The following is a 26,309-nucleotide window of genomic DNA, read 5'->3' as shown; positions in this document are numbered from 1 at the left end:
AATAGCTACACACCAGGCAGGAGCCCATCAGACGCTCGCAGTGTCGAACTCGGAAGTCACAGGATGTCAGTGGCGTAAATTGGGCTAAATTGTTAGGGTTGCAATCAGTTCCCGGTTAGACAGATTTTTAGGGGACTATGCCCCTCATACTCCTCTAAAAAGTTTTATATTGTTTAAATATAATATTATAAGTAAAAAGTACACAATCTCAACAAAATTATTTAAACCTTAAACATAAATAGTATCTATTGGTGACTGGTATGTATTATAAATATACAATATAAATAGGGATTCAATATAATTAATTACCGTCGATTTTTATGTATAATTTTCTTAAACAATATATGAATACATAAAATACAACAGTTCTTTTAATCTAGACTCTAATAAATAATTGTATCAAACTTGTTCAGTAATAATATTATATTACCTGATAAATTAATTTACTGATCAAATATAAATTGTTTTATTTGTCACAATTGTAGTTTTAATATAATGTAAATCAGTAATATATTTTAACCGCTACTGGCGCTACTTTAAACTTAATGCATACAAATCAAAAGTTATGTATGAATTTAAAGTAAAAATAGATGCTTACTTTCAACTTCGATATTTTTACAAGAAATTTGTCTATTGTAGCAAGGTGTTGAAACACTTTTAATTTTAATCTATAAACATAAAATAGTGAAACACGTGTTCACTATTAATATTTAGCTACCATTGAGATTCGACTCTGGCCATCACAATACATACATATTGGTAGATATATTAATAGAAAATGGTGAAAAACAAAACTATAAGAAAATGTGAAAAGTATATAATATAATAATAATTCCAGTGATTCAAAACAAAATGAAAAATTTGTTCTTAAAATATTAATTAAATAATTATTGATATTTTAATTTTTTGAAAACTGAAATCGTGATTTTCGGGGCCGCAAAAAGACACTCTTGCAACTCTATAATATTTTCAGAGGTCGCAAATGCAACTCCGTGTGACCCCCAGTTCAGGGCCTAAAATACATCTAATTTCAGGGGACACACTTATTAATTTAACTGTTGACTTTGAACTTTGACACATTTTTATAGCAAAAAAAAACCTGTGTAAGTTGTAACTTCCAAAACCCCCCTTCTTTTATGTACCACTTATTACCTTACACATTAATAATATTTATATGATATTGTTACTAAAAATACAGAAAATAAATACAAGTATAATTTAAAAATATTTTATTATAGTAATATACTAATATGTAACAACTTAAAATGAATAACACTTATTATAATCATCAGTTGGTTGCTTTAGTCGATCAGCTTTAGCTTCAGGAAAAACACCTTGATACCACTCTTGGTTGGTCGCTTTTTCATGCACCTTACTATGCCGTTGTTTTTCGTTCAACCATAACAATACAGCTTCCTTTGGATTGTATTCTGATACGGATGGCATATTTAATTTGACGTACAAACAATCCTTAATAGTATTCGGTGACAAGGAAGATCGACCTGACGTTTTTAAAACATTATAATAAGAAATTAACCTTTCCACATCGGCTGAGTGGGGTTTAGCAGCCAACAGTCTTCCCTGCAAAAAATACTTTAACTTAGAATAGTTGTTTTGTATTTTATAGTTTAAATGTATAAATGTGATTAAAAAAATAATAAATAACAATAAAAAATATATTTAATATTAGGTAAATCAATATACCACTTGATACATACCACTGATATACTTAATGGTTTCCAAGCTTCATTTAACAATAATAACTTTAACAATTGTATAGACATTTTCTTTTCTGCAACTTCTGATGTGTAAGACGCTTCTCTGTAGCTAGTGACAAAGTCAACTAAATTAATATCTGGACAAATCATTTTATGGCATTCATTAAGTTCCGAATCTGTCACTGTATTGCTTAAGCGTTCCAACGGTTTAAATGCCTTCCATTCTTCAGCATCTAGTCGATCAGCTAAAAATGTTTTAATATGTTCCAATGTATCATTTCGTACAGCAGAAAATGAACGGGTATCAGAGACGAATAAATGATGGGACTTTCTTCAGGAATTTTTTTTTTTTTTCATATAACTGTATGTCTTTTAACATAATATTTGAGTGATTATTTTCTGGTTCAACATCAATTGTTTTAATTTCATTTTCTAATATACTTTCCCATCCACCGAGTAAATGATGTTCTCTTAGATTTTCAATAGAATGTATTAATATATTTCTTTTCTCAGCTATATCATATATAAGAACATCATCTGATTGGATTTGTTTCTGAAAACGTGAATACAAATAACCCAAGTCGACAAAAAAACACAACAGTTTTAATTTGTTAACATCAGTTAAATTTTTTAAAAAGCCTTCAGCCTTTGTTTTATTATCTTTATCATGTTTTTTTAAAATAAAGTATTTAACAAGGATTCTCCAATTCCTTAATATGTTCAGTAATAAATTATAAGTAAACTCTGTCCACCTGACATCAAAATACTTAGGAAGTGTGTACATAGTTTTTTGTTCATCTAGAGCAACTTGTTTCAATTCATTAGTTCTTAGTCCCGATTGGTGAAAGTAGGATGAAATCGAAGAGCATATTTGAATAAGTTTATTTAATTCACCTACTTCAGAAGTTAGTTTTTCCCAAGCTAATGCACTCCTATGAACTGCACACCAAATTTTGATAAATGGACCAGTATTATTAAACATTTTGTTTCTTTCTTGTTCAAAAATAGACCATAAGCCATTTTTCTTACCTATATTAACGCTAGCTCCATCGGTTACAATAGATGAAACTAATGGTAAAACTTCATTCCAATCAACAAATCGTTCAACAGAATTTTTTATGGCTTCATAATACCCAATAGCACCTTTCTGAGTAGGTTCTTCAAAGCCCATAAACATTGTTTCAGAATCACCATTCTCCAGCACAATTTTGAACAAAACATGAATATTGTCTATTTGGTTTCTGTCTACAGAACCATCCACTCGAAGAGAAATTGCAATACACAATTTAAGTTTGGACTTGAGATTTGGAATATCTGCTTGTACAATATGCCTTAGAAGGACTGAATGTGTTCCAGGATTTATATATTGTAGGTCACCTTCTTTTGGTTTGTACGGTTGAAATTGCTTTTCTGGGTCCAACTGGTTGCAAATAAGACTCACCACTTCCCTGGAAGGCCATGACCATGCGCTTAAAGTTCCACGTTTAGAATCATTAAAAACTGTTACTAATAGTTTACTAATTTTTAACGCAAGAACTTTGTTTTGTTTTAATATTAGTTTATTGAGTGGAGCAGTATTGTGTTTCTCAGAAACAGATAATTTTGACAATTGGTCAACTTTTACACATTCTTTATGCATATGTGATTCAATATGTTTTTTTAATCTGGATGCTCGAGGCGCACAACCACTTTCAGAACAGACAGGTGGCAAATGATTTTTTTTCTTACATAACAATAAAGCAGTATTTGATTGTCTGTAACAAATAATACACCTAACCATCTTTCTACCCTTTGTAACTGGTAACTTTTCAAAACATGGATCTAATATAAATTGTTGTTTTTCTACTAATTGGGTGATATTATCACCAGGCTCATCATCAATTTCTTCATATAATGGCTTAGATTCACAAATTTTTGATGAACTTGATACTTCACTAACAACTCTATTTGGTAAACTTTGGTGAAAAACAGTGGGTTCATTAGCACACAATCCAACTACAAAATACAATGAAAACTCAAATCAGGACTTAAATAAATTAGTCATTATTATGTGTGTAGATCCTTTAGCCAGTTATATATTTTATTAAACAAGACAAAATAACTAGTCAATTCTTTAAAATCCAATTTGTAATAAATAATAAATTATAATACCTAACTTTAATTTTTTTTAAATATTTCAACATATTTTAGGCTTCAAATAAATACATATTACATATTAAAATACATTTAGGTATATAATATGCTGTAGAGTTATACCTAATATACTAAATTATATATCACTATAGGCATAATAGAATATTATAACTTAATGTGCTATAAAATAGAAATTACAATGCTCTTACTAGTTATTTTTTTAGTAGGTTACAGTACACACTACCTACACAATATTGAATTAATATGAACTTACTTTGTATTGAAACATTATCAGTTTTTCTTTTTTTTATAACATATTTGTCCATAATAATATAGTATAGAAATAAAATAGGTAATTAGGTTCAAAATGCTAAATAGGCTAGAGTAGTTCAGTAAATAAAAATATTAAATTATTAACAATACTAGTTGATACTAACTATCGTCTATTATAATAATGAATAATGATTAATATTATTACTATCAGAATTCAGAATCACTAATACCATAATAATATTATGTTGTTCAACAATTTTAAAATACCCACATAGTATATTTATAGACAAAATCCCACGTTTGAAACAAGAATTTTGTGGAACAAAAGTCCATTGGAACTAGGCACATGTGTTTTGTGGAACAATGTGTAATGACCAGCCAAAGTGTATGATATCAGATATAAATGCTTATCACTCGATATTTGTATAAAATTGATAATAATTATTCTCAATTTATTTTGAAATGAAGTTATAACAAAATTGTGTTGAAATTATTCCTAAATTGTTATTATTACGTCTTAATTCCGCAATCAAAACTAAAAACGTGTTATAAAACTTGGGACACACATTTGTCATTCAGGGGACACACTTTGATTTTCAGGGGACACAATGTGTGTCAGGGGACACAGTATTTTAGGCCCTGCCCCAGTTTATGCAACTGCAGGATGTAGTTGGACTTTCGTTCGGGATCTTTTACTGTGAATTTTATTAAATCAAAGGAATCTTCAAGTTAATCGAATTTGTAATTTTAATGCATTATACTATAGGAATGCCTAGTTAGTATTAACAATTATTAGGTAATTAATATCTGTGATGTGTCCTTATAAAAATTATAAAATATGTAGGTATAGAAATATAATAATTTCATTATACTATCAAATATCAATATATATTATGTGTACATGCATTTGAAAAACTTTAATTTGGCCGGAAAAGAAATAAAAATTGTTTAAGATAATCAATTCACTATGACTATAGTAAAATATGTTTTGGTTTATTTTTCATATATTTTTCAATCAAAAGTTGTAAATACTCTATGAGATTAGTAAACATATAAATAATAAATAATAATAAATAGTTAAATTTCAGTAATGTTGGTAACGAAATATGAACTATGATTTATTTTGTATAAGTAAATTTAAAAAAAAAAACCATGGGCTTTGAATGAAATGGTTTAAATTTATTCATTTTTAAAAATACTTTTCTTATGGTATCGTATAATTAGTATTTTTGAAAAATTTTAGGCTAAACACATTTAACCTTAAATTTTTTTAATCTATTTGATCCAAAAACAACGACAAAAGAAATAAAAGCCTTATTAAACTTGGATAACCGTATAATGATCATTATCATCCTACTCTGATCGTCTTATCTCTGAGTTAATTGTATGAAGCGATGATATAAATAATTGTATTAGAAATGATTCATTAGGGTTAAAATTTCTTAACTTCTTAGTTCTTTCATACTTTACTGAAGTTTTTCTTTATATGCTTAGGAATACAAATACTAATTAAATTCGATTTACAATAAAATACATAGAAGCTTCTAGCTTTCTAAGAGTAAATAATAAATAAGATAATTCAACATAGACTTTTTGTAGTGAAAACAGAACATAAAAATTAAAAATTAAAAATCAAAGATCAGTAACCATTTAATTAATTGAAAATCAGTTCGTAATGTAGGTAGATATCGTACATCTAACAATAATTTATATATATATATTATATATAGATAACCACCTGTAATTTTGGATGGTTTTATATTACATGCTTGGTACAAGATGAATTTTTCTTTATTCTTGAGGGTGTAGTTTTTGAACCTATATTGTAGTGATATTGGGTGATTGATGGGGCGCGCAGTGGTAGTCTTACTGAAATCATACTCAATTAAAATCATATTTATATTTTATATGGATTATATTTCTATATTGTTATGATCCTACGTTTTATAGTTATAATTTTCTAACATTTAAATAATAAATGATGTAATAATTTCACCTTTTCTACCGAATTATAATAAATATATATTTAAGGACGTTTCAATTATGTATACTATTATTTACAATACGTATGTTGTATGCATTTTATATTTCGTGTTTATTCTTTAGTTTATAAGTAAAAGTCAATATAGTGTTTTCAGTTATTGATCGTACTATATACATATATTATATGATATATGTTACAAACCTATTAATAAAATATTTAGAAATGTAATTTCAAATTGTAGCTAATATATTATATTAATGTACCTACATATATACTTCTGTAATGTTGGTATAGTAGGTATAACTTTACTTTTTTAAAACACGAAAGAAATATTCAAGAGTGCTGATATAATATATAAATAAATAATATACTTAGGTACATACATATTAAATGGTTCAATGTATTATAGGCGTAACAATGATTCATTATGCATATTCATAAGACACAAGTGGATAATTTTAGTATTATATATTACATTTCTTTCTATTTTTTTTCATTTTTATGACTAAAACCTAAAAGTCTACTTTAAAAAAATATACGTAACATTTTTTTATTATGTTCTATTCTATGTCATTATATGTACTCGTATACAAACACTGCTCGCAACGTTTTGATGTTTTCGCTAGTCAGACTTATATCATTTTTTACTTTTCACGAAGTCTAAAAAAGGCCAGAATACAGTTAGGTAATCTATTATATAACGAATATTTTAGATAATAAAATTCACTTTTTATGCATAAACTTTGGTTATATTTTATATTCTATTCGGTGAAACTCTTACCTTTACATAATATTTTTTGTTTATCTATATAATATCGTTTATTATATTAGTAGCTATACATATTATTTGATGGCTTATAAAATGTAGATATAATATTATACTGTTAAAATAATTGTTTATCAATAGGTAGGTATATTTTTACTATATCATATAATTTATAATTTTGATGGAAAAAGTTGTAACAAATAATGCTTTTAAATGTCTGAAATTTTCTAAACTAATATCAGTAGAGTTAATGCTCTTCGACTCAAGGTATATGTATAAGGTTAATACGTATTAATGTTTGAATTAAGGATTACGACATTCCTTAATTCATACATTTTCTAAAATTTCTAATATAAAATCCCAATATAGGTATTATCGATGACAAATAGTATTCGCATATCTAAAAAATAGCATGGCACTATTTTTTTTTTAAAGTGAGTTTAACTTACGAGTATATTTATTTTGATATTTGACCGATGGATTCGATCGATCAGCACTTATTTTTAAAGCAAGAAATTCAAACATGATTTATTGAGTGGAATTCTAGAAAAGTTGTTTCTACTGTGGCATCATCGTAATGTTTGATAATTTTTTTTTATCCACATGGTTTTTTATGTATCTATATCTAGACATTTGTCTGATCATCTTTAAAAGATAACGATTAGAAATCGATTATTTATTAAAATAATTTTTGTTATTTTCCAGCAAGAGTTCAAGATAATAATTTTTTTTTGTAATATTAATATTTTTAATTTAAATGTATAATTTTAAATTAGATATTTTATTTGTTGTTCATATGATTTTGAATTTTTCATCTTATTTAAATTTGATGGATTATCCTAATTATTTTTCAAAAAAATATTTAATTGTCTTATTTGGTAATTACTAATTTGGGTGAAATTACATGTATTACTTAGCGTGTTGTATTATTTTTTTTAAATTAAAACGATTAATTTATATCCGCGTGTAGCAAGGTTATGCTTATGAGATAATATTTTTGTTTAAACAGAGATTTTGGGCCAGTATAGACTTTATTCGACCATTAAGATTGTTCTATTTTTGGAGGGCTAAATAATTATTTTTGCTTTTTCAAATTGGTCATAAATCATAAGAAAACTAAAGTCCAAATAATGTATTTTAAAAATTCTTTTCATTTTTTGACTCTTTGATAACAACGCTATGTATTAAATATATTAGATCAAACAAATACAAACGTATATTTTACTACCTTGTATCATTAAATTTAATCAATATTTGAGCTGTATAAATTAATTTAATTTCAGACTGAGAGTAATTCAAATATTTTATATGATGTAAGTTTTTCTTATTATACATTTCTTTTTTAGTAAAGGTTTTGGAACCTGCTTTATGTAGTAAAAATTATGATATTTTATAAAATAATTACTAATATAGTAAGATGTTCTTTTTAAGAAATATTTTTAATTTCTTTCAAAGTTTTAAGTACAATATTCATTATGTTTTGTAAATTAAACCAAAGTTTTGGAAAACGATGAATGTATAATATTTATTATACGAGGTTACTCTTTTCGTGATTTACCATACATGTATACATATATATTATATATACTATTTAGGGTGATTTAGCAAACAAGCAACTAAATTGTTTCTTTAATAATGCAGTTAGTTACTTAAAATCTGATTTTTTGGTTTTTTAAATATACTTAACGAATCACTCTGTAAATTAGTTGCAATACTACAAATTCATGTTAAAATCTATAAATAGTCCAATAAAGTCTTTAATTTATTTCCTCACAATTATAATAATACGTTAAGGCACATAAATATTTTTATTAGCATTTATCTATTACCTGATAAAGTAATAATAACTATTAATTATGTTAATATAGTCTTAACTTTAATCTAAATTACTTATACTTATATAAGATACTTATATAAATACATATCGCTCATTAGTTATTAGATATGTATTTTATTGATAACGGGTAATCTGTATAGATTATTGTTCTTATAGATTTAAATGGATACTATCTTAATTTAATGTTTAATGTTTATAAATTATAATTTATAATGTACAAATATTGCTTTATATAAAAATAAAATTGTATTTAAATATATTACTATATCCTTGGTGACTATAATATATTATATTTTATATGACCATCAAAGCACTTTCCTTAAATCAACTTAATAGTTAAATTCCAAATATTGGTAAAGTATCATTAACATAACATTATTCTGAATAATTTCGAGACAATTTCATCCTAGTAAATATCTTCCTGTAAGTATTTTTTTAAATTTAATTTTCTCTCTCTAGCACGAGAATATAAATATATTTTATTGACTTAATACTAATAGTAATAACCAAATTTTCCTAAGCAGATACATATACAAATATACGAATAGGGGATAAATAATTTAAATAATGTTATATTATAATATAGAAAATATTTATTTATAGATAACGTGCGTCGTAATAATTGATGATTTTTAATTTTCACTATAAAGTAATTTATGTGTATGGTTTACTTTATTCATCATGTCTCTAAAGAATTAACGAAAGGGCGTAGAAGCCAATAATGTATATTATATTGCTATTATATTAGTACTAAACTATTACCTACCTATCCTTTATATTTAAATTTTCAATGGAATTATGACTTTTTTCCTGTGGTATTGACTGAATATTCAATTGTACATGGAAATATTGTTTTTCACTAGCTAAAAACGTTAAAAAAAATAGGCCAAGGGAAAAAATGAGGACAGGGAATTATATCAATAGTAGTTTAGTAGTCAATACCATAATAATTTCATTTTTATGGTCATGATACCTGAATAATAATTTAAAAGTCAAACGTCATCGTATTTGTAGTACGTATATTGGTATGATATTATTTAGTGCGCAAATTGTCTAAGTAAGACATCAACCAAATTTTGAGTATAGTCCCTTTAATAAAAGTATAAAACAATACATACAATGATGGTAGGTATTAATGGTATTCTTTTGTTTTAACTATAATGGTATATTTTAATATACAGTATTATTATACACATAGAAACCTTAAACATATTGAAAGCATGATAAGTACTTATATCGTATATAAAGTTTAGATCTTATAACACATCGCAATAGTGCAATAAGAATCTTCTATTAACAATTTACGTATATAGTACCTAATTATATAATACAATATTGCGTTTTTTATTTATTTATTGGAAAAATTTATATTAGTACCTACATCAACACCAATTTATAAATACCTTGCAGGTTCATTCCAATTTATCAATAATTGTTATCGGTAAATATATTTTATGTTGTATTTGTCTATATTTATTGGTATTTATATAAACAGCTTCAAGGAGTGGTGTACAATTGAAACACAATTCTAACCTCCCAATCATAATATTTATTTTAATATATACCAACCTAAGTCTTACACACGCTTAATATAGCGAGGATTTACCGCATTAGTATAGTAAATTTTCGTTGTAATTAATGCTAGCGGTAGCGACCCACGGCAGAATGTGTATAGGCTTACATATTATTATAATATATGTTAATTGGGTTAGTACTTTTTGGAGAGATAAAGGCGAGATGGGAGGGGGGTTAAGGGATTTTCTCATATTTCCCAAAAATGGTTGATAAGGGTTCATGACGCTGACCTAACCCTAACTTATAGTTACCTTTAAGTTAAAGACCTATAGCTACACCTATATAAAGTGTATAAGTGGAATAGTCAGTAAATTCACTAAAAATATTAAAAAGGCCGTAAGTTCAGGTATAAATCCACTACCTTTTAATAATGTGGTACGTAAAATTACCATGGTATGTTAAGGTAAACGTTTTCCTAAGCACTTCAAGTGTCAACCACACACGATAGATGTGCCATGTCTTGACTCTATTGGCATACCACGACAAACGGCAACCCTTCTGGCTACTGGGTTCCGGAGGCTGTACTTGGCGTTTAGCCCGTTTAGGAATCCGTATATGTTTGCGCGTCTGTAACCAAACAGAACTTAATTTGATCGAATGCATACGGAGGTCATATTACTTGAAACGATAGTTACTTGTGTTAATAAATCACATAATCCTGTACCTAATGCTAACCTGAACATCGCATGCAATTCTAATAGACCCAATTGTATATTATCTAATAGAGTATTTACGTTTGTAGAACTTATATGATTAATATAAATTCATACTTCATAAATATTATTAATTGCCTCCATTTCTGTGGGTTATAAAATTTTACGGTTGATCATCAAAACTGCATAAATTTAAAGAGGACCATAAATGGGATTTGATATCGACAGTTTTTATGGATTTAAAAATATAGTAAATTCTTGCAAGTGATATTTCTAAGTTTACCCGAAAGCGACATTCTTAAATTTTAAAATAATTTTTTTTAGTTCAGTATTAACTTTTCAATATTAAAAATTTAATTTAATTTTTTTGGGGGAAATTCTATTTTAAAAAGTGGAGAAACCATTTTTAAGACAACTTAATATGACAAATTCAAATATTTACTAGGGAAAGCGCGAGATTGTGATCAGTGTAAGACCTATGTAACATAATACAATTTTAGATATTCATAGCAGGTGTGTAGTTTTAAATGTTAACCGAATTACTTGTACAAATTGAAGCCACCGAAGTTTCACTTGTCTTTTAATGGTTGGAAGTGATTTTTGTTTAATGAAATAGTTATCAGTAAAAAATGTAATATTTTTTAGTGATAAATTTACAGCAATAGTAAAGATGATGGTATCGCATTATATTTATAAATCTTATACTCATATATAATTAATCTAATGGTGATTTGTACTCTCGTCGTACAATTTTGCTTTATTTCGTTTCATTGAATCGTATAGTGAACGATTTGCTGTCGATGACCAGAGTATAATCCTTATAAAAACTAGGAAGATAACAAAACAGTCTAAAAAAGAAAAACCAATTTGTTAAAAGCGTCATTTATAATAATCTACTGCCGCAGTGCAGCTGTATAATAATATATATGTACATTCATCCATGCGCCGGGCATAAAATTCAACGACAATATGTCATATTATATTATTAAATATATAACTGCAGCATAATATACAGTCCAAATTGTAAACTAACTTAAAAATATAATTTTTATTCTCGAATATCGAGGAAACGATTGTCAAAGAGATGTTGGGAAAGGTGTTGGTATAATCTCATCAAGGCACACTATAACGATATGTACAATATATACATTGTACAGTGTTCGATAAAATGATAAAGATACCTACCTTTTTCTTCATCTGGCGAACGTGGCGGAAATCTCACGGTTTATCATTATACGAATAGTATCGAAAGTTTAAACTTAAATGAGATAATAACATTTAAGTTTTTTTATTGATGTAATTTACCTAGGGAAATTCGATGCGGATAATGTTGAACAACATAAACGTTTCCAACGCTTCGCTATTTCTTGGTGTTTACAATAATGTGGTTGCTAAAGATTGCTTCGAGTTCTAGCAGATAGACGGATAGACACAGCATTTCGCCCTTTTCAAACGTTGCTAAAGTTTTTGGGATCGAATTTACTCGTATAGCCGTATACACAGGATACTCTCTCTCTCTTAAATTTACCTTATGACAACGTACCTAGTCAGGAAAATCCACACTAAGACATTTACCCTCTCACTAAGGATTTTTTTTTGGTGAGATGATATTTTTATCCAATATTTTTTTAAAACTTTATTTGAACATTTTTTACTTTTATTTTTTTTATCATAATGTGCAATACATTTCAAACAAAATAATTTCTAAGTATTTCAATAAATATAATATTATTTACGTATATTTTTTAATGTTGATTGATCATTATTTTTTTGATAAAATAAAAATTACAAAAAACAAATTTGGAAGTAAAGTAAGTAAAGTTTAATACAAACTAAGTAAGAACACAACATAATTAAAAATATAATAACTAAAATATTTTGTAAATTAAAATAAAATTTCTAGTTAATAAATTAATGCATTTTTAAGTTATTCAATTTGTGATAAACATAACTTATTATTTTAATTATTTTGTTGTATAATAATAATAATATACTGAGGGTAATTTATCTGGGTAAATTGTCCTACATTCATTCTGTATCTATAGGAGTCGAAAATAAGTTTGTGCAGAAATGATGTCGCACTTACGAAGAGCTAACTTATAGGTACGCGTAGAGTTGAACTTTTATAATTATTGGTAAATATCACGAACCAACTTTTTAAACTGTGGTTCACGGACTACGGTACTCATGCCGGTCGCAGTGGTCCGCGACGTGGCGCTACGGTGCTGCAGGTTCCGCCTATGAACTCGTCGTAATATACAATAATGTTATTGCTGCCCTCCACATTTTATAATTTGTATTTCCGTCCCTGTTCTTATTTTGAGTCACTTAGGCCACTGGTTATAATATAGGTAGGTATATAATATAAAAATATTGTGGATGTACTATAAACGATTTGTATGTGAGAGGAATAAAAAAATACATCAGATAGTCTATGACCCAAAACCGATACAGTGATCTATCTGGCAGCAATAAATATAAAATGCATTATCTAATAATATTATTGATAGTGATATTTTATTAATATTTGCATCCGCGTTTCAAAAAATAAAATTGTTGTTATGATAAATGTATAATTAATTACTAATTTGTGATATACCGGGAATTTAACAAGTTTATAATGTTAAAAAAGATGAATATTTTATATTATATATTCTATTTACAATATCATACAGTAATATATCTGGTATATAGCTCGCTAAATATAATACTGCCTACATGAACGTAATGAACCAGTTCCAGTAAACACTAAATATATTTTAATTAATGACAAGAATAAAGAAGTATAGTAATTTTATTGTTATACTCTGCATGTGGTTTATTTTTAACATTGATTTTACAAGACTCTCAGTAACTATGTATGTAGGACTAAACTCTTGTGACGTCCATTTTTGGGGGTGTGCAGGGAGGCTTTGCCCTTCACGACTACGGCTTATTTTGAACTCTGGGTGTTCTAGACCTCTAACCTATGTCACTATTAAATCTTAGTTACACTATATACCTACGACAAGGGTGTAACACATACGGCCAATATTAACGACAGTCAGACCAGCAGGTGCGTATTGCACTCACGGTGGCCGGCAATGTATACGCACGCCGCCGCCGCAAGACATCAACAAGTCGGGCGGCACAAGCGCACACGCGGCGGTGAAAATGCGGGTCACCATGGTGACCGCGGACGGACGAGCGGACGGTGGCAGGCGGGCGACATCATTCGCGTACGGGCGGCACGTCGCGTCAGTCGTCGTGTACGTGTACGCGCGCGTGTTTGCCGCTCTACAAACAGCACCGGACCGGTGGTGCGCGCGTGTTGTTGTGTGCGTCAATCGTATACATACGCACCATAATATATACGTGTATAGGCATAATACACCGGACATTCGCTACCCCAATTGCCACCACCACTACCCTGTAATTCACAGCGCCCACACCGCCATCACCGCTAACACAGCCACCGACGCCGCACCACCTGATGGATCCGCGCCGGACTGTGTAACTGCTGTGCAGGTGCGACACACGACGACCGCGACGACACCGCGCCGCTTGTTTCGCCGACACGACCGGTACCTTACGACACTGCCATCGTCGTCGTTGTCGTGGTTGTTGTCGTCGTCGTCGTCGTCCAACCGTCGACCCGCCGGCCGCCACACTTCGTCGCGGTACATTATACCGCGACGGGCGACGACCAAGGTCACAGAGTCCCGTTCGAATATCTTCTTCTGGTTTGCGGTTGTCCCACTGCAGGGTGAGTGTTAATTAATGTCCTCTGTTATTATGTGTACATACATATAATATTGGTTTCTGTGTTTTCGCGAGTCTACACGCGGTTGAGGAGATTTTCAAAACAATATTATTTTTCGCGATCGAACCGAACTGGAACTCGCTCGCGGAATACAGCAAAAAAGAAACGATAAAACTACCTCAGAATAATGTTATAGATCGATCTTGTGCGTAGATATCTTCCTGTACGAGGCCGAAGAATGAGCGATAGTGGCAGCAGTGATGTGGATTTCGGCAGCGAACTTTAGGCCAAGCCGGAAATAGTGTCGTTGTACGGTTGTTAATCGTTATTACACGGTCTTTATTCGCATTGGTAAATAAAATAAAATTATAATATTTGGTGGAGGATTTACTTCGAAGTCGGTATATTTTTTTTTCCAGTCACTTATTCGTCCAAAAATTATGCGAGTGTATTCGTGTATGTATGTATATCTGTGTGTGTATGTGTGTGTGCGTGGCCGCTATTTTCACCGCAATACGCAACGCCGCCGTGCAGCTGGGCCAACGCGCATCACACCGCGGCATAATATTATAAAAATAAAATCGCGGGACGTCACGCGCGTCAACACCGCAAAAACTCCGTCGTGACAGACGAAGAGGCGGATGCTGGGCATACACATACGTCATACACACATGATTTTATATAGGTAGTGGTCGTCGTCGTCGACGAGACTGTCCAAGTCCGTTCTGGACGGTGTACAGAGTGATTCACCACGCATGCATTAGAACATTCAAATATGCATAGTATGATGTGTAGTCAACGACTACCATATTTTCGAATACTTAGATGTGTCATGCCGTTTAACTATTTGAGGAGTGTCCTGTGATGATATCAACTCTTTTCTTTCTAATGATAATCACCATTTTTTTTTTTTTTTCAGAAATTGTAATCAGATGACTTTTTGATCATTTTGGCGTTTTGAAGGTCTGAATCAAAAATGATTTGAACAGATTTTAATAATTAATATTAATTAATCTATCAATATTTTACAATTTCTAAAAATTATTCATGTGTAACAAAATATACTATACACAAATTTTTTTTTAAACCATTATTAGCCTTAGTTTTTTTTATACATTTTAATATCTACATCAACATTTTCAAAAGTTATCTGATAAAATTTACTAGATATAAGGTTGATTTTCTATTGAAAAAAAGAAATTCGTTCACACGATTTTTCTTTAATTGACTTAACCTAGGTGTACTTAAATATTCCAAAACTCAGAAATCTAATAAATTAATGGGGATGAGCATGCTCGGTGATTCAGCCTGTATACGAGCTCTTTGAATATTAAATTGTCGTCGTTATTAATATTTTCAAACGTCTTAATTCGGTAATTTTCAACGGGCACGCTTTGGATCACTTTGAACTGTTAAAACTTTTTTAAATCTAGAAGCGACGAATAATGTTAAATAACTCGTACTTAACTTTAAACTAGTATCGTGTCGTGTCGTTATTCCAATGATATTCACTATCTTTTATCAATAGATTTTAACCATAATTGGATTGTGTCTATATTGAATATTGTATTTATAGTTTTAAAGGTACTATTAGGTACACTGTCTCCATGTTCTGTGTAAACCACGTTTAGTGTCAACCCGTTATCATGGCGTATAACAAATAGTTTGGAAAATGTATTCGAATACTTCACCGTGTGGTAGGGACGTTATAAATGACCATGGAGAAATTGTTTTATCTTAACAATTTTATTGACGTCGATAACAATTGATAATTTTGATCACGGATTCACGTGTTAACACGGAATACGATTATCTAATATAGTACCAAACGTATGTAGTATTTTACTCGTATTTGTGAATAGACCAGTCGGTAACGAATCATTCAGATAAATACCTCACTGGATATAGTACGGGTACACAGAGCAGTATAAGAGTATAACTGAATGTTGTAAATCGCGCGCGCCGTTGTTGAGGCTTGGTGTGCTGTGAACATTTTGCAAAAGGTAAAATTTGCCATATATTCAGAAAGGTTGATAACCCATGACGATCGGTTTTACTCCACATTGTCACACTTCAACCGGGATGAAAAATCACAATTTTTAACGCAAGTACGCTATGTATCATTATTTTTTATGTTAATCCAGAAGCTATACCGTTTGTTTGACTTAAACTATTTTAGTTCACTTTATGTTTTTAACGTCTATTTAAGTGCAGACCGGTTTCATAAATTACAATTTTTTCTTATGTGTTTGAGTCCGAATTATTATCTGCTGATTTATATGTGAAATATTTACATAATTTAGAATCATATGGTATTGGTGGCAGATGCGCTAAAATCGATCGATTTTATTTAATTTCCTCCCGAGGAAAGTTTTTATTGTATTCAGTTTTTATTGTATTCAGTTTTTATTGTATTCAGGAGACTCGATTCTATGGACTACAAAAAATAAAGTAAGCTCAAATGAGTAGGATCAGACCGTCCATAGTTCCTGGACCATTTCACTCGGTGGGTAGGTACTAAGATGTTTGGCCTCGAGCCGATAGCGATTTGAACCTGGTACGTTTATGGTTCTAAGCTCGTTAGATAAACAAAAAAAAAATTACACATGGAACCTGTGTCAGTCTCAAAGAGATTAACACCTTTACCGTACGAATAACTAATAATATAACAGCTTTCGACATACCAATTTACTAAACAAATTACATAAGTTTTACGTTCGTTATTATGTGTACGAGTATATAGTTAAAATTTTCTTGAAAACAGAATTAAGTATGAAAAATATGAACTGTTCCGCCTCACTGTTTCACTAATCTGTAAAATTCATATACGTTGTTTGATCAGTGACCACAGCGGTGGCATATTTATGAACTTGGGATGACTATATTTGTTAAGCTCTCGTTACTTATTACAAATAATTTCATAATTTAAACAAGTTATAAAAATGAAAAACCAAATAGCAACGTAGAAAATGTATTTAATTTATACAATATGTTAGCTCAATATTGAAACTCAGGACTTAAAATCGTTGCTATTAAGTATAATATTATTATTATTCACATAATAATATCATTGTTTTTATTTGTTCAATTTTTTATTTTTTATTGTGGCTTAGCTTTCTTATGGGATTCTTGATAAAATATGTTTTTATCGTACCACTGGACTTCAAAGTTTCAGCATTTATATACGATACCAAATTGGATCAAAAGCTTGAACTCCACAATTTATCTTTGGTAAATAGCAGAAAATATAATAAAGTTAACGAGTTCCTTTTATAATCATGTTTAATACAATTATATGAATTGTTGATTAATCAAATTAATACTCAAAAGCCTTCGAAATAAATTAATTTAAAGAACCGTTTGTTAAAAAAAGAGATAACATCATGTATTTTTGTAATCTATTATAATCTATTTATATATACCTGTATTAGGATTTGTGTGTAATGTATATAATTTTGTATAATTTTATAATATGTCCTATACAATTTAATAATACTTCGTAGTTTTAGAATTAATAGAAGTATAAAAAGTTGGAGTTTTTAAATACAAAGAAATGGGCATTACTTGTTTCTGCAAAAATAAATCTTTTTAAGTATTTTTATACAATTGCACCATCACATTTTCATTTTTCTGTGTAAAAATAAATGAAAATTAAATATTTTTTATGTAAAATTATTCATCTCATTATTGATTTTCCTTTTTTTTGCACTTATTCATATTGTATTATTTTTTTATTGACCGCAAATCAAACTCGACAGCAAAGGTCTTTAGTTAACATGATATTATAATATATATATTGTATTAGTTGACGATTAATCTGTTGGTAATTTTATTATTGCGATGTCACAACAAAAAATACAAAATGGTTTAGAACATTATTATTATTATTTTTTTTTATTATCATTTTTGTGACATACACTACTCTCTTATAAAATATATACATAAATGTTTTTAAATCTCAAACACTGATGTATCATTTAAACTCGTGTGAATCATCGGCAACATGCCGGCGTGACCTGCCAACATTTTACACTGACGGCGATTATTTTCAATTTTACGGTTATTAATACGTTTGATGTATTTAATTACTTAAATACGGATATTTTAATATTATCGTGTAGATTTTCGGCCACGAGTGGTACCTACTACACCTACCTAAACAGTCGTTTGACGAAGTGTAGATATTTCAGTAAAGATAGTCTAATGAGCTTGTTTAGTTTAATCGGTGAGGTTTGTAGAAAGATGCCAATGCGGAAATGTCTCTTTGACCGATTTTGTGGACATAAATATATAATTTATATTTATTAATAAAAATTTGTAACTGATAGAAATGACATCGTAGTGATAAGAATTGTAGACATATAGTCTTTAGGATTTTTATTTTGTCCCCGGTTAGGGTTTTATGCAGTATGTTATAGACTGGAAGGAGTTTAGCTTCAGTTAGTATATAGTTATCTCGTCTGCGATGTAATTAGGATATTATATAATGGCTCTAAATAGGGGTTTATTTTGAAATTTTCTTGTTTTAAGTTTAACCTCTAAAATCCAGGCACTGATCACATAATTGCAGTATAATATCAATGCGAATTTAATTCTTATAAACGTAATATGTTAGGTATAATGTATATAGTATATAGTAGGTATATGATATATTTTAATTAATCAAAAAGTTGTTATTTGGATTACACATTTATAAAATAGAACAATTTATTATAATGTCATATTAGCATTATCGATAAGATTTTCAAAAATACTATTCTGACAGGTTTTAAAAGTTTCAACAGTTTTTAACAAGTAGAAATAATAATATAAAACATAGTAACATTACATTTCGATCGGTGGAAACTATAAATCGTTGTTGAACTATGTGAGCAATCACATATATATTTATTGCAAGGTAACAGTTGTTAACCTGTTGATTCGACACGGTTTTTGCATTCTCAAATAATTATTATCATTTTCAACGTCAAAATAATATTTTGCACTTGCGATTTATTATATTTATGCGCTATTTGTCTGTAGATAATGATAAATAAATAAATTTATATATATAAATATATAGATTTGAATTGTACATTAACTATTTTTTTATTATTTCAATAGAAATTTATGAGTGAAGCAAAATATGTTTTTAAATTTTACAGTGCATTCAAAATTTTATTTTATGACAGAAACAATAATCGTCCTGTTAATTAGTTAATGAAAAATAAAAATAATACGTTTGTATTACGTTTTGTTTTAAAACTGACATGTAGTCTTAAATGGATCAAAATAAATCCAAATTCATTTTTAGTGTTCGTCTGCAAGAGTTTGCATAATACGACTTAGTAAATTCGAGTAATATGTGTTTAATAATTAAACAGCTTATTACGTTTTTTTTTTCTATAAGACAAACTGTAAATTACGAAAGTATGTTATTATAAAGTTGGTTTCGTGTCTATAGAAGATTTCCTTTTTCTAGAGTTTCATTTTCTTGAAGAATATACCTATTTTTAAAACTTCTAACCAAATGAATAATATGATAATAATAGGTAATCAATTTTTAAGTATTAAGTTAAAAAATTGTAGCACGAGCTTATTTCAAAAAGAACAAGTTTTGGTATAGATTTAAAATAATACTGTATGTTTGAATTTATTTTTTTATGTGCATTAAATATACCTAATTGTCTATCCGAGAAGAATTAATGAAGTACACTGTTGTTTCATAAATATGGAATTTTTACGTCAAAAGAATAAATAAGATACAACATTATGTATTGTGATTTGTTGAGGGTTTATCTGGGCTTAGAAAACTTCAGTATTCTACATTGTAGTGCAGATGCTGAAATAATACCACTAACATTAATGAGACAAATATAAAATTACACTTAGTATCTTTGTTTGCTTACGTGCAAATAGACTAGTACATTTAAAATTGAAACACAGTCGTTTTAGAAAATTTAAAACGTGTTAAGTGTATTTCTAATAAAAATTAAAAATTTATAATCACTTTGTGTCTACTGCATTTTTCGTCAATATTATGTTTTTATTTTAAAACGGTTTCCCAAATTATTATAATTTTTTTCCCTTTGCAGAAAATTAGATTTTTGAAATATTATAGATTTTTGATCACATATTGTAACATGAAAACTTGTGATACTTTTGTTTAAATGATATTTATACTTGAAATGGGTTTTGTTCTAATTGTATAAATTACATTAAATTCCATACCTATACAAATGAACTTAAGTTTAACTTTTTTTTTTTTAAATTTCTTTTCAGTTGAAATATCAGTATAGTATTGTCTTACACGCTATGATGCATATATGTACGTATACTAGTACACGGAATTATAAGAATTATTATAAAATTATTCTGAAACAAAATTGGAAATTATGGAAATATTACCCAGAGGAAATGAATATCAACATTTAAATATTCGAGAGATATAAATGTCATTATTTGTGCAATTTGCGTGTGACAAATGACTACTTTTTAAAAATGTAAACGCTGAAATTGTAAAATTCTTGAATCTAAGTATTATTTATTTAAGGTAGGTATTTTTATATTATGAATAACTGTAAAGATATTCAGGAGTTAGTCTATAATCAACATTATTATTTCAAAAGAGTAGAAGGAAGTTATATTTTCATACATTTATAATTATAATTTTAAAAGTGTAGGTATATGATAATAAGTTATTCATTACTCCAAATTTTAGAGTGAAAAATAACTTAATATTTGTATAATCATATATCGTGAAGATTTTATTAACGGAATATGTGATATTATGAATATATCTGCTCACTAAGAAACCACCTTACCTTATTTAAATAAAATAATTTGTGGCCATTGGATTTTTAATTACAACCCTAATAAGTATATCACAATTACAAATATGGTCTGATTTATATGTATTATAAGTAGGGCTGGGATTTCGATGCACTTAGCATTGTTTTTCAAAGCTTACTGTGCAATGCTCATCTTGTCACAAATTTGTTTTATGTACATTTGAATAAGAATAAGAAAGTTTATTTTGCATTTTTTGGCATTTTTTAGTTTTTAGGTCATTTTCTTAATTTTTTAGGGCATTTTAGAGTTTTTGGAGCATTTTTTGAGTTTTTGGAAACCAAGTGCATGAATTTGAAATTTTATTTTAAGATTTTTACACCAACATGGTTTTTAAATAAATATAACAGATTATAAGTAGGTACTCGTAATTCGTATTATATTATCGGTTTGTCGCCATTATCGGAGTATTATCGAGTAACCTCTACCCGCATTTCCTGTTAAATAATCTTAAATCGGTAAAATCGACGTCCGATGATATCGTTCGACGTTCAGTACGAGTTTTGTCGTGGTTAACACCGTTTTATTACTTTATTAAAAATAAAAAAAAATTTTAGTTCATAAAAGCAATTTTTTAAGGGCATTTTCGGGTTTTTTTAGGGCATTATTTAGAGTTTTTAGATCATAAAAGCATTTTTTTTAGGACATTTTTCGGGGGTTTTTAGGGCATTAAAATCCCAGCCCTAATTATAAGCTTTTTAGATAACTTTGGGGTAAGTTTAAAATTCTTATAGATTAACAATTCGGTGTTGATTAGGGTGGGATGCTAGAAATCATGGTGTGGCATTTAGTTAAAATATGTTTGACTATTAAGTTTGCTGACTGATGTAGATTGGGAGTTCTTCATGCTATAGTGATTGTCGCATGTCCATGTGGAGTCTGTTGATGAAATTTTCAATTTTCCTAGAGATACTTATTAAGAATTGTTGAGAAAGTTAAATTGATGGTACTCTTCACTTAATTTAGTTTGCATGTTTCCAGAATTTGTATCTTATTATGGCTAAGGACTTTATGTAAAATAATTGTTTATCATTTTGAACACATTTAAATTTCCATTCATTGTTACATTTTATTATTTTATAGTTTGTTTTTTCAATGATAAAAAATTACCGAATAATTTATCAATAAATATCTAGTTATTTTTAAGCAAAAATGTAAGGTTATCAAAATGCACACATTATCAATTATAAATAATACAGTTAGTATTAAAATATGGTTTGAGCTTTTGGTACTTGGTAGTGTATCAGTTAACATTTACAGTATTTATTAAAATATACAGATGACTTATTCATTATTTTTGTGTCCATTATTTGTTTATATATGGTGTAAAAAAAAACCCAACGTTTGCAGTAAATTTTAATATATAGTCAATTCCTTCCGGTTCAATGTCGAAGGATCAGTTTATTTAATTATATGTAAATTTTTTCACTCTCGATGTTATTAAATTTCATTTAAAAAGAAATCCAACCCACGTTTGAAAAATGCTTACATAATAAACTATTTGTGACGTAACTTGAATTATTAAAAAAAGATAATAACAGGGCGAAGCAGCTTCTATAAATTGATTGCATAACCTTCACTGTAATAATAATTTTTTTGAAAAAAATATTTAGAGTTTACAAGATCTTGTATAATTTATTTACTTAAAATTTTAAAAAGTAATTTGCACAGTTTATTTATTTGAAAGATACATAGGTATATTGTGTTTACTTTAAAATTTTTGATGCGGTTTATCAAATATTTATTTGTTTTGTTTGTGTTATCAAATGTAGGTTACCTACTTGCGTTTAGTCATTTTTTGTTGGATATATTTTATTGCAATCGATTTCAACTGTTGAAAATTATACAAAATCTTTAAAATGTATAAATTTAAATTCAATAAAGTATTATACATGATAAATAATGTGAATAATAACGACATGAAAATATGTCTGAAAAAATGTAAGTATTAATTAAATAGGTACTCGTATAATGTTTTGTTTTTAATAGGTATATAAGGCGTTGCAGATATTATATTATAACAATTAAAATAATGCATAATTCACATTTTTCTCACCTATTAATTGTCTAGAAATAATTTAAGATGTTTTAAATGTATTGCAATAGTAAAGAACAGTATTTGATTATATTTATGTGATTTTATGAATGTCTATTACTTCATAAAGGTAAATTAAATTAATATAAATAATATTATAGATGTTAAGTTTTTGTAGGTAAATATTGTGGTTTATTTATTCATTTTTTGAACTATACATTTATATTGGTAATTTATATTTGTCACTAAAAATGAGAATTTTTATTTTAATTTTATATACATTATAATAAATTCTATATAATATACTGGAATCATATTATAAGAGAAGGGTTGCTTAATTTTATGGAACCAATATTGCTCTTGTATATAAAACTTGGAACATATCCAACATTTTATGAATTTGCTTACGTTTTATTGAGCATCTAATAACAATATACTATATTATGTAATAATAAAAACATTTTAACCATGCATATATGAACATGATTAATGATCGGTTTATCAGATTTTTTCTTGATAAGAATTCGCTATAATAAAAGTATAATATATATACATTTTTTTTTATAACAATTACCTTTTTTAAGTACCGATTTTCCACTAACAAATACTTAATCGAAATTTACCTTAAATTTTGTTCAAACCACTGGGATAGGGTGACTCTTTATTAATTACCGTATAGTACTATAGTGCGTTTGTGGGAAACGATATATTATAAAGTCAATTTATTTGTGCAAGCTTGTTTCCTAGTTATGAACTAACACAACTCTGATTGAAGTTGTTAAAGCACCAACAAACGGTTGTTGTTTAAGTTAGTTTTAAACATGACATCCTGTAGCTGAAAATGCAAGAGATCTCTAAAATTTTAAAGAGCATTATTATGATGTTGCGACGTATTACTTTAAGGTAGATTCTATTCGTATATATTATATTATGCAGTTTATAAATTCAAATTTTTTTTCTATCTTCTTCCTATTGTATTATATTTAACTAGTATCTTATACAATATTAAAATATTATTATCCACTTGAAAACATTGTTGTTATTGAATGCCTCTTCGGCGGGCTTAACTCAATTACCTAATCGAAACGAATAATTTTCCCTCTAAACAGTTTATTTCGTAGCCCTATGATATTCGAGTGAATATCCAAACTTTTGTAGACATTATAAAGCTTCGCGTATATTATTATGATATATTTCGTATGTAGGGCGGCAGTCCAAACCGTTTCGGCGGCGAAAAAAGGTCGTCAATCTGGCCGACAATCAAATAATGATTGTCTACTATAAGCGGCCTGGCCATTACGCGTAGGCCCGTTACACGCTTTGCCTTCGCGACTTGTGTCACACACCTTAGTCCTCGGAGGCGACGTTATGGACCAGCGCCCAAAAATGTTAAGCAAATTATCATATTTGCGCAATTGAATACAATCACCGTACGTTTTGCAATTAGGTTTATATGTTCTGGTTTTTATTTTTAGACCGATGCCGCCGTCACGTATTCAACGACGACGACGACGACGACGATGATAATAATTATAATATATATATATATATAATATTATATTTGCATAGGTACCTACTACTACAGTCGGTAAATAAAACAATAATGTTGTATTAGTTTCCATGCGATTTGCAGTGCGTCACGTGCGATGGTTGCCGGAGTCCTGACCCTTCAGACGCCCGATACGATGTGGTTAATGTTTTACCACGCTTTTTATCGCGATGACCGACGGGCGTATTATTTACTGCAGTATATAGATATGTAGTGGAAAATTATTAACCTCGTGTTTGGATTGCTCGAACGAATGACGAATTAAACGAGGACGATTTAAAAATACATTTCTATTAATATTCCATTTCAGCTTGCCCCATTAAATTGGAGGTATTCCTATACAGACTGTTGTATCTAACTCGTAAAACGTAACGAATCGCACGCTTTTGAGGCCGTATCTACGCCGGAGCATACCTACGATATAATCTACTCGAGGACTCGGGAAATCGTTTGGAACGATATTTAATAATTGTCATTATATTAGTAGGTAATACATTTATTTCGATTTAAATGAATTATTTCATTTTTTTGTGGAAGGGTAGAAGAAAAACTGTTTCATTACACGGCTATAACAACCAAACGAAACCAATCGAAATAGAAATTTGAAAACATAAAACAATTGCTCAAACTATTGAATAGTGGTTAACGAGGATGACGCAAGACTAAACAATATTATTATAACATTAAACAAACTATACAGCAGTAAAACAGTGGTTCAAAGCTGACACGACAGTTATGTTCAAGTTTTTTTTTTAAGACATTGTAATAAATCAAAAAGACATTAAAAGAAAAAAATAAGTACAAATAACACAAGACGCTTACGATAATGTCAGTGCAATGTAGTGTTTGACACTTTGGATCATATGTAGAACTTTTGAAAGGTCGAGAACCATCTAGATTTTGGAGAGGCATTTTTTCTGTTCATAATCTAAGATCACTATTTTCACAGATTTTATATTTTAGAATAAACAAAATCACTGACATTTCTAATAACAGTGTTTATTATTTTCGCATTGCAGTTGCTTAACTGTTTTTAATAGTTTTACAAGAAATGCATAATTTATTATAATTAATGATAATCAAAAGTGATTTTTTGAGTTTTAAATATCCTTTTTAAGTTTTACAATATTCTTAGATGGGTTGTTGCTTTAATTTATAATAATAATTCATATCGTTACATTAAATAACATTTTCGCACTATATTAAAAATGTTTTT

At 28.5% G+C, this 26,309-nt stretch overlaps 2 protein-coding genes across 15 annotated transcripts in view; one reads left to right on the top strand and one right to left on the bottom strand.

Moving 5' to 3' along the window:
- Positions 1 to 1,212: 1,212 nt before the first annotated feature.
- Positions 1,213 to 4,714, bottom strand: LOC149055288 (uncharacterized). Its single transcript, XM_089229731.1, is given in 4 exon segments — positions 1,213 to 1,581; positions 1,719 to 2,069; positions 2,071 to 3,713; positions 4,126 to 4,714. Coding segments are annotated over 4 exon segments (2,367 nt in total). The 5' UTR covers positions 4,178 to 4,714; the 3' UTR covers positions 1,213 to 1,260.
- Positions 4,715 to 14,168: 9,454 nt separating this feature from the next.
- Positions 14,169 to 26,309, top strand: part of Stacl (SH3 and cysteine-rich domain-containing protein) — a 300,394-nt gene continuing 288,253 nt past the window's right edge. For all 14 annotated transcript variants that reach the window (XM_089228324.1, XM_089228331.1, XM_089228330.1 and 11 more), the window contains exon 1: positions 14,169 to 14,684. The gene's annotated coding sequence lies outside the window, so the exon portion shown is untranslated. The remainder of the gene's footprint in view (positions 14,685 to 26,309) is intronic.

This window comes from Diuraphis noxia, unplaced genomic scaffold (assembly GCF_037042655.1).
Source record: "Diuraphis noxia isolate RWA-SAM2 unplaced genomic scaffold, SU_Dnox_SAM2 contig0005, whole genome shotgun sequence".
Lineage (NCBI taxonomy): Eukaryota > Metazoa > Arthropoda > Insecta > Hemiptera > Aphididae > Diuraphis > Diuraphis noxia.
Note: the sequence above shows the minus strand (reverse complement) of the source record. Positions and strands in the feature narration are given on the sequence as shown.